Raw genomic sequence first — 9,765 nt, 5'->3', positions numbered from 1 at the left:
TTCCTGCCTCAGAGGCCAAACGCCTGAGGCAGCAAATCTTCGCAGGGATGTTTTTTTTGGTTTTGTTTGGAAGCCATCTGCTATTAACAGGAAAATGTTATTTATACCAATACAGCTTATATTTGCTCATAACACAAATATGAACAATGTGCACACTTTTGTAACTTGTTAATACACACGTTCTTACTTTGCATGCAGTCACACAAACAAACAGCTAATTATAAACTAACAGCAGTAGCCTACATATTATATATTTATGACAACAGAAGTGAATACTAGCTTATTATCAACTAGTAACAGCGGTGCATATTGAAGACTTTGGTTACAACAGAAGTGAATGTAGACAGTAGACAGATTTACTGCCTAACGTTACTGTTGCTTATTATTAACTGGTAAAAGTGCACATTCAAGACTATTGTGACAACAGAAGTGAAAACTATACAGATTTCATTCATACCGTTATGCTAAAAGTACATAAGAACATACACTCATACTATGACGTCATACTGGCATACTGGTAAGCAGTACGTTACAGTGATAGAGCGTAACTGTACGTTACCGGGGGTTACAGTAACGTATGTTGCTGCCGGAGCAAAACGGTCACGTTTGAACTACAGACTGTAGGTTTGAACACGCTGACGCGATGCAACGTCAAAGTCGTTTCTTTTAATAGTTATTTCTCTCTTTAATATATCATTAATATCTGCCTAGCTACCCGATAGTTTATTTTAGCGGTAACTTTGAAATTACAGTAAAGGTCTTCTGCGCATGCGCACGGGCCGGCCGGCTGAATTTTGGACAATGGCTACGGGGATTGGCCGAGAGCAAAGATGGAGACGGCGGGCGGCGATTGGTTCGCCCCGGCAATTTTGGACAATGGCTACGGTGATTGGCCGAGAGCAAAGATGGAGAAAGATGGACACGGGGCGACGTGATTGGAGGGGAAGATACAGACTCTACCTATGTTATTACAACGTAGTTTATAACGGGACTGTTATATTATAGATTACTATATAGTTTCACATCATTATTATCGCATATTTTATATTATATACATATGTATGTGTTTATAACTACGTATCGTACATGTTGAGCCAACAAATATGACAACCGAATGCGTTTATGCATTTATTTACTCATTATATTTTAATGAGTTCAACATCTCATATAAACACCACCTTTTCAAATATGAATATTCTCCTGTGACATTTTAGTTTTAAAGTAAAACAACACATGAAATAACAAAAAAAAAAAAAAATACTTAACGTTGAGTCGTATTTACACTTAGACCACAATGCTGACCTGAAATGAAATATTACAGTACTTTAAGTTGAAAACGGAATATGTATCTTGAAAAAAATATTGGCTGCCATGCCAGTGAGCTACTACGAGAACGACCAAGGTCTACGAACATAAGGCAGTCGGGAAAAAACCCACCCAGTTTGTTTGCATGTTCAAGTCCGACGTCACTACTGATGTTCACAGAAGAGGGAAAATAACTGAGGAAATACATTCAAAGTTTTTGTCAGTGTAAAATCTCAGCTCAAAGACAATTAAATCTGAAATTGGAGGAATACAGTGTATATGTACTTGGCACATGGAATGTAACAGTATATAATATTATTACAGTAGATATAAGAAAGGGTTCATTGTTGATGCATAAAAAAGGAACACCTGGAGAGTGTTGCTGTAAAACTTAGTGTATAAAATGAGTCTTAAACATATATTTACTCCCAGTTTGAAACCATTTTAAAAGCATCATTCGCAGGTAAATAAAATAAATTTCCCTTTTCTAACCACATTCAAAAAGAAACAGAAAACATCAGAGCTCAAGTTCACAGAAGTTCAGCTTTTAAAAACAGTATTTCTTGTGAATATTGAGGCAGAAATTCCCAGAGAACAGAGACGTGGACGTCACTTCTCCTTATGGTTGTCAGCCGCGGTGTCTCCGCTGCCTCGGTGTGGCTCGGCCAGGAGCTGCACCTTGCTGTTAAGCTGCACACAGAGGTACGCTAAATCCTGTTTGTCCAGAGAGTGCGCCAGGGCCAGGTAGGTCGACAGAGTCCCCGCCAGCAGGAGCCTGTCCAGGGTTAAGGCCGGCAGGAGCCACAGCACGACGCCCAGCTCCAGACACACTGGGTGGCGGAGGTGAGACAGGAGCCGCTGGGCGTGGGGAGACTTGTGAGACAAGGGGTCTCCTAAACCCAGACACTCGTAATACACCTGAGAGAGGAGAGTACGGATTTATGATTTATTCTATTTTCTTACTTTTTTTTTTATTTTTATGCAACAAACACCAAGGCAAATTCCTTATATGTACGAATGTGCTTGGAAATAAAGTCTTTTCTGACTGTGATTCAGACGATTAGACACTCCACCCATTTTCTCTTTCTATCAAAAGTCGAGGTCACAGTTCTTACAAAGGTAAACACATGTGACACTCTGCTCATTAGAAACTATATGGAATGTAATCTCACATAAAACACAGTTTATTGTTACTATCCTTTAATGTGCTTTTAGTGTAATTAATGCTGAAAGAGTATTAAAAAGAATCTGTGAACATAACTCTTGGAATTTCCCTCCTCATGATCACACCAGATCTGGTTGAGTAATCAGTCTAATTCCAGTACGTGTCATAGCATCATGCATGCTGTGTGGACTTTCTGGTTTGTTTAGTGTACTTATTTGCCACTCATTATAAACGAGAAAAAACAACAACAACATTTTCATAATGAATGAATGATAGTCATAGGATATTCAATGGCTTTTCAATCCCAAACGTACCTCTATTAAATACAAAACTACGCCCTTTAACCTGTGCTTCTTACCTGCTTTATGCCCAGCAGTTCTGGGTAATCGAAGATCATGAAGATGCTGAAGATGATGGCCCAGCAGAGGAAGTGCAGCGTGAAGCAGAGCAGAGGGAACCAGATACTCCAGGGCACATGACGCACCGACCACAGGCAGGGGGCGCCAGTCACCGGCTGCCAGCAGCGCATCAAGACCTAACACGGGTATGAGTGGTGAAATAACTAGTGGAGCTAAACCTTGCATATTTTCAGAGTGAGCTGTTGCAGTACCTGGAGGGCTAATGCTGTAGTGAAGCAGTACGCCGTCCTATTCAGGGGGCCCAGCACTGTCTGGAGGGCCTCTTTGACAGGCGACCAGGCGAGGAGACTGTGCTGCGTGGTGAAGAGGGCCAGCAGCCCCAGATCCACAGCAAGAGAGCTGAGGACGGAGCTGTCCCGTAAGGCTACGGACCATGGTACGGAGTCTTAGGAGAGGACGAATAAAGCAGAGAAAGACACATTACATTGCAGAAAGCAGTGTAATTATGCATTATAACAAGGGAGAAAACTAGTTTGACTACAGTATTGTTATGAATGGAGCCACTAAGGACACGCAAGTAGTGTTCACAAGCACTCGAGCGTTAAACACACACCACAGTGCTTATCATAGACATGAATGTGCGTCACTACAAGTATTAAAATAGAATAAAAAGGAATCTGAGCTTCTTGTGTTTCACACACTGTGACTATGCGGTCGCCTCCAAACGCTGCCTAGTTGATTGCACATATTTGTGTATAAAAATAGGTTTAAAATGCAAAAACGAAAAGAATTATGATCTTGAATCAATAATAAAAAGTGATGACGCCCAACGTGGGGCTCGAACCCACGACCCTGAGATTAAGAGTCTCATGCTCTACCGACTGAGCTAGCCGGGCGATATTCCTATGTTATTACAACATTATTAATAACGGTACTGTTATTACATAGGTTACTGTATAGTTTCACCTCATTATTATCGCATATTTTATATTATATACATATGTATGTGTTTATAACTAATCAGCATACTACATTTATTGGCTTTATTGATAACTCCTCCACCAAAGTTAGCTAACTTCTCCTGGCCGCCTGCCAGCACCAGTTACGGTTACTTACCTTCACACAGTGTCGTCTCCCCGGTTATGTTATGGTAAATGGCCCGAAACGACAGAAACCGGACGAAGTCTGCACCGGATATGAAAACAAACGCAACGTTTAGCAGGGACACGGTGCAGAGAGCGCAGCCACGTACAGTGAGTGACGCCATTTCAATCAGCTTATCTTCATTGACTACCACACAGTTCCGGGAGAGGGGCTGGTTGTAGTACCGGAAGGCGACACGTGGAGGCGCTGCAACCAGCAGGAGGAAGAGGACAGCCGCAGTAGGTGAGGAGGTCGTCCGATAACCGAAAGGTTGGCGGTTCGATTCCGCCCTGTCCCTTGTCTGTCAGTTGTGTCCTTGGACAAGACTTTGCACTTTGAGCATCTTAAAATGTAAAAGCGCAGTATAAAACCAATGTTTTATTATTATTAAGTTTCTGTGGGTCAGGATTTAGTCATCCCGTAGGAAACAGCATGATCTCTGGAGTTTGTGTTTTTCACAGATTATATGATAGGATTGTATTATAAAACACCTGTTTAAAAGTCCTACGCACCACAGTAGAAAGTAAAAATATGACACTGGAATCAAAGGAGCAGGAGATGCACCAGATTATAGTAACAAAAACACAGTAGGAATAATAACCAGGGTTGTTGGGATGGTGAAAAGAAGCGTTAAGGTGGAGCAAATTGCAAAAATGCAAATATATATATATATATGTATAAAGTATACAGTTACATAATTATCTCTCCATATAATTTTGCATCTGCATTAAAGCATTTTTTAAATACAAATTTTTGCCTTTTAACTCTTAATACAGGCAGCACAATAAACTTCTCATATGCACAGATAACTGTTTCTTTCTTTAATGGATTTGTTTTGCAAATTCACTCATACTGATGCTCACAACTTGTCCTCTGTACTTCTCCACACTATTTTCCTGGTCACGCCAGCTCATCAGACCCAGTTCAGTCAGTTTTTCTTGACCCCTGCAAAGGTCCAGGTTGTGCGCAATTTGCCCAAAAACTGCATGAAGTCTTCTGGCATTTTTGACAGTCAAATGAAAACCATGGTTTCCTTAAGCTAATCACCATTAATCTCATAATGTGGACCAAGCCCTTCACTTGATTTTCTTAATAAAAACAAGGCCTTCCATCATTGGTCATGGGTGTGAAACTCATTAAATGACTGAATCACACGACTTATATGAGAGAGAAAGCATTTAGGATTTTTTAAATCACTTTATTAAGATAAAAAAAAATGTGCAAAAACGTTACAGAGTGATAATATGTCTTTAAGTGAGGTTGACCTCCCCGTTGTAGCACTCTACATGGTAATTTCTGTTCAGTGATACCACTCGAATAGCTTCTGCAGACCCCTGGAACAGCAAGAAAGGGAGGAAAAACGTTACAAATGTTTGATATTCGGACAGTTGGTGTTGTTAAATGTATTTATGTATTTGAAGCTCACTTCAGTTGGCAGAATGGGCATCTTGCAGGCGGCACAGCGGTGGGCCTGGACCCTGAAACCGTGCAGACGCCTCAGTGAGAGGAGACAGAAACTGAAACATGAAGTCGTGTGGGTGTGACTCGTGTAGCCTGTTTGGCAGGGACTCACCCCCTTTTTCCCACGGGTGAGAACTAAAGACCACGGCTCGCTGTGATTTCTCCAGGCCCCGCGAGAGACACTCACCTGTGGAAGTCGCTGACGCAGTAAACCCTGGAGTCTGAGTCTACGGCGAAAGGCTGACCCTCCAGACTCCGTCTGCAGACGACACAGCGAAAGCAGGACGGGTGGTAAGGCTTCCCACGAGCCTGCAGGACCTGAAGAAACACACGCAGCGAGCTCACACGCTGTGTCACAAAACACACACACACAACAACAAATGCACAAATGAACACGTACCAAGTCTGTGATTAAATGCCCGCAGATGTCACACACTTCTGGGGACGGATGAGCTCCACAGAACTGAAGGAAACAACAAAAGTATTCACAAAGTACCTGAATGAGAATTACATGTTTCTAAGTTACAATTAGTCCAATAAAAAAAAAAAAAAAAAACAATGACACAAATTGTGACTTATCTGTTTGTCAGTGGCTAAAAACTCCATATCATATATTTGAGTAGAGCTACATGTTTAAATACTATACAACTATATGTTTTTCTATATTAAACTTGGGTCTTGTGCCATTTATAAATGTACATTATTATTATCATTTTGCATTCAATATTCAATATTACCCCTTATCTCCTTACTAAAATTATGTTATATTCATGTGAATGTGTATTTAACGTACTTTAAATTTGTGCTGTAAATTAAAAAATTATATACAAAAATGCCTAATCAACCAAAGGACCCCCTGTTGAAGACCTGTACATTAAAATCAAAGAGTCTGCGCTTCGAGCCGATGTTCATCATATTTGGGTAAACAGCTAAAATAACAATATTTTATATAACTCATTTAAACGTGGCATACTCACCAAAAAGTCTTCCTCACAGTAGATTAGTCCAGACAATATGTAAAACGTCTTTCCGCTCAGATTTTTATCTGACACAACACAAATTGTAAACCAAAAATCAAAACGTGTGGAGAGTAATGTGGATTTTGGAAATGTGTTAATATTTTAGACATGTTTAGATCCATGAAGCTTTACAAGAACAAGAAACATAAAGAACAAACAGAAAATTGTTAAAAAAATAAATAAATAAACATGACAACATGATGAGTCAAGGTAGAAGTAGAACAAAATATTGCAAAACGCCACTCACAGAAAATGATAAAGAGGTTTTTTGCGCAAGTGTGCACTTCCACATCCAGACGACTCACCGCAGACGCTGCAGGTGAAGCATGTGTTGTGGTATAAACATCCCATCGCCCGGCAGCCTCTGCCCGCACCACCGTGCACCGCTTTGCTGCATCTTGTACAACTTCCTGGAGACACACACACATGGACAAAACAGTGAGAAAGGTGACTCAGTCTGGAAACACAGCGTAGAGACTGACGCAGGCCGGATGATGATGATCTCTGACTAAAGATACTTTAAAGTTTACGTCCTCACCGAAGTAAAGAGTGGTGCTGTAGCTGGGCTCCATCTCCTGAAACACTTTCCCCTCTTGTCTGGAGTGAAGACTACGACCGGCCGGGGTCTAATTATATGTGCAGGGCAGACAGCTGTAAGGGGAGCCGCTGCTGTCTGGCCCCTCCGTCTCCTCTGAGGGGGCTGCTGAGTGAGGGGGGGCAACAGACAAGAACAACTGTGCTTAGTTTAGTCTCTATTATATGATACCTGCGTTATAATTATCAATTTTTTATGAAAAGAGTAGCACGTTAGCTGTAAGTTCTCAGTGTTAGATGCTTTAAATAGTGCTGCTTATCTAAATGGTGAAGCACCCACCATGAACTTATAGGAATCATATGTTTCTTATGTAAAATCACTTTTGTTTTACACTTTAGGTTTTTATTAAGATCTAAATCTCTATAGTCTTGAATTTCAATTTCAATTTCAGTCTTGAATATCGTCCATTTCATCCATTTTTCTTTGAATTGAGCTTCCTGTATCTTCTACAGTCTGTGTCTATTGATCCTGTGTAGGAGTGTGGGTAATAGTAATAGCTTTGTTTGTTTGTTTGTTTTTGACCAGCTATTAGTAATATCTTTACCAAGTATCTGTCCTTTCATTGTGTATTTTCTTCACAAATGTTGCATAGACACAGTACTGTACAAGACATAGACATCTTATAGCTGAGTATTTTCAGTAGTGAATCATTTAACATTCTCCAGAATTGTGTTGTTTTGTAAAATCACATTTAACAATTATACCAAAATAAAATTACTTCACTCACAACTGCATAAAACACTAAGTTAAAGCACCTTGAAATAGCAACGAAATATAATATTTGCGTAAGTGTGGTGTAAGTTTAGTGTCTGTGTCAATTAACTCTTAGAATCTAAATATAATTTTAGTTCTGTCAACAGGCTTTATTTCAAAATAACAAAATTATCCATAAAAATCTGAGCACGCTCTTAAAGGTTTTTAGATCATCTGATCTTTTTACTTGATAATCAAAACGTGTGATGTTTCCCAACGGCAGAGGAGAGGTGTAAACGTGGCGGAGAGTCGATAAACTTCGGCACATTTACCGTCAGCCGTGCGTATCTTAATTCAGTTTGAGGCTTCGCATTTTGAGGAGGATGGTTTAAACTTGTTAGTTCACTACGTTTATTTACAAATCACAGGATCGGTTCTTAAGAAGCCAATTATAGTTTTCCTACAGATTAAACAAAGGACACAATAAAAGAAAACTGGTGGAAAAGTACGTCCTAATCAACCACATGCGAGGAAAACATCGGTATTAAGCATTGATTTTAATTTTTAATCATTCTTCACATTGTATTTGTGAACCTGTTTCAACCACTGAAGGCAAAAGAACATTTGAAATGAATCAAATAGACAAAAAAATGGAATAAAATAAGAAAAACACAGATTCATTTGAATGTGACACTTTATTTATTGTACCTCAGCATCCACAGATTTCACAACCAGCTCAGGGTTAAAGGAACAACAACATCTGCCTTTGGACCAGTCAGTTTGAATTATGAGGTTATTAAATGAGAGCATGTATTTGTTTACTCTTTGTTCGTGTTTGAAATATTGGGCGGGAGCCATAAGACCTTTGCTCCTGGACGTCTCTCTTGAGTTGCTGCCATGCGACAGTGTAATAAAGTTCATCAAGCTACCAGATAACAGTGATAAACCGTTTAAAAGACATTTACATTTTAATGTCTGGTTCCTTGTCTTCTATCGTGGCTTGACTTTTATGTCTCCAAAGCAGGGAAGAAGAAAAAAACATTTTCAAAGTCCTATTAAGTCTTTAGACGTCCACAGTTTGACTCCATGAAGTGTTTAGAGTTTAAAGTGTCTCTATTAACTCTACCCTGTTCATAAAAGAAACCCCCTGCAGCACATGTTTGTCTCCACTGGAGCTACAGTTACATTGTGGGGTGGGGCGGTGGTGGTGGTGGTGGGGGCCCTGACAGCTGTTGATTCTCCACTGAGGTCCCTTGTTAATAAGGCACACTGAATGGTGCTGTCTGATTTCAACTCACCGCCCACTCCGCATGCTGTCAGACTGGTTCAACCAAAAAAAAAGTCACTTGTGTGTTTGGTCGTAAAGGTGTGTACGTGTTAATCATGCGGGGGACTGACACTGGCACTTACAAAAGCAGAGGGATAAGAAAGTTGCATGTAGGGTGAAAAAGTCTTAAGCCTTTGGATTTGACGTGAACTTTAGGCCCTTTGGATGTGAATAGGAGTCAAATATTCATTTAAAGCTTCGAAGCAGTGTTTCGCCACTGAGTTTGAGTTTGTGAGTGTTGCAGCCCTCAGGTATGTTTCTGTGGAGGAATGTTTGTGCAATGAGACATGTGGAGGCAGGAGAGAACCACTGCAAAGTCGTGACAGATGCACATAGTTTAGAAAGAGAGAGATACACAACTGACCTGGAACGGTCACATTTTTTTAAACATAAACACATGTTTTCATCTCTCATTAATGTTCCTCAAAGTGTCTGTAGTTCAGATTCAATTTAACATTATTGGTATGAAATGACCAATTTTGTATTATGCTAAAAGACAGATTCTTATATTTATTTGTATTTTTTCAAGCTGTGAGTTTAAAGCATTAAAATCTCTTCTTCTTCTTCTTCTTCTGAGATCTCTTTCCACACCCTTCATCTGCTCCGTTTTGGGGATCCTCAGCGCGGTGCCAACAATCCTCGGCATGTTTGACTGCTTATAAATAGGGCACCCATTGTGCCACACGCAGCAAGGGGAG

At 40.2% G+C, this 9,765-nt stretch overlaps 2 protein-coding genes and 1 non-coding gene across 4 annotated transcripts; all 3 read right to left on the bottom strand.

The window, feature by feature from the left end:
* Positions 1–1,115: 1,115 nt before the first annotated feature.
* nrm (nurim) lies at positions 1,116–4,135 on the bottom strand. Its single transcript, XM_047605426.1, has 4 exons — positions 3,946–4,135; positions 3,081–3,274; positions 2,829–3,005; positions 1,116–2,223 (listed from the first exon to the last, which is right to left on the bottom strand). The coding sequence occupies exons 1-4, from the start codon at positions 4,094–4,096 to the stop codon at positions 1,915–1,917; spliced, it is 831 nt and encodes a 276-aa protein (XP_047461382.1). The 5' UTR covers positions 4,097–4,135; the 3' UTR covers positions 1,116–1,914.
* On the bottom strand, positions 3,653–3,725 carry trnak-cuu. Its single transcript has one exon. It is a non-coding gene; the product is annotated as a tRNA-Lys (tRNA).
* Positions 4,136–5,135: 1,000 nt separating the features above from the next.
* limd1b (LIM domains containing 1b) lies at positions 5,136–7,069 on the bottom strand. Of its 2 annotated transcripts, XM_047605589.1 has the most exons (7): positions 6,991–7,069; positions 6,758–6,862; positions 6,411–6,478; positions 5,834–5,896; positions 5,621–5,751; positions 5,399–5,450; positions 5,136–5,306 (listed from the first exon to the last, which is right to left on the bottom strand). In XM_047605589.1, the coding sequence occupies exons 1-7, from the start codon at positions 7,022–7,024 to the stop codon at positions 5,223–5,225; spliced, it is 537 nt and encodes a 178-aa protein (XP_047461545.1). In that variant the 5' UTR covers positions 7,025–7,069; the 3' UTR covers positions 5,136–5,222. The 2 variants fall into 2 exon arrangements, with proteins under 2 accessions (XP_047461545.1, XP_047461546.1); XM_047605590.1 differs by lacking the exon at positions 5,834–5,896 and having other exon boundaries at positions 5,621–5,781.
* Positions 7,070–9,765: the final 2,696 nt, after the last annotated feature.

Source organism: Mugil cephalus, chromosome 14 (genome assembly GCF_022458985.1).
Source record: "Mugil cephalus isolate CIBA_MC_2020 chromosome 14, CIBA_Mcephalus_1.1, whole genome shotgun sequence".
In the NCBI taxonomy this organism is placed as follows: domain Eukaryota; kingdom Metazoa; phylum Chordata; class Actinopteri; order Mugiliformes; family Mugilidae; genus Mugil; species Mugil cephalus.
The sequence above is the reverse complement of the archived record's forward strand: the minus strand, read 5'-3'. Positions and strand labels throughout refer to the sequence as shown.

Bases quoted from the DNA above. Each gene is read 5' to 3' on its own strand.
- nrm (XM_047605426.1), bottom strand. From the start codon at position 4,096: ATGGCGTCACTCACTGTACGTGGCTGCGCTCTCTGCACCGTGTCCCTG. The intron at 3,275-3,945 runs GTAAGTAACCGT...TCCTCTCCTAAG, and splicing joins GGAGACGACACTGTGTGAAG to ACTCCGTACCATGGTCCGTA. The intron at 2,224-2,828 runs GTAAGAAGCACA...CTCCTCTCTCAG, and splicing joins AACTGCTGGGCATAAAGCAG to GTGTATTACGAGTGTCTGGG.
- limd1b (XM_047605589.1), bottom strand. From the start codon at position 7,024: ATGGAGCCCAGCTACAGCACCACTCTTTACTTCG. The intron at 5,897-6,410 runs GTGAGTATGCCA...TGTTTCCTTCAG, and splicing joins ACTGTGAGGAAGACTTTTTG to TTCTGTGGAGCTCATCCGTC. The intron at 5,752-5,833 runs GTACGTGTTCAT...GTGTTTCTTCAG, and splicing joins GGCATTTAATCACAGACTTG to GTCCTGCAGGCTCGTGGGAA.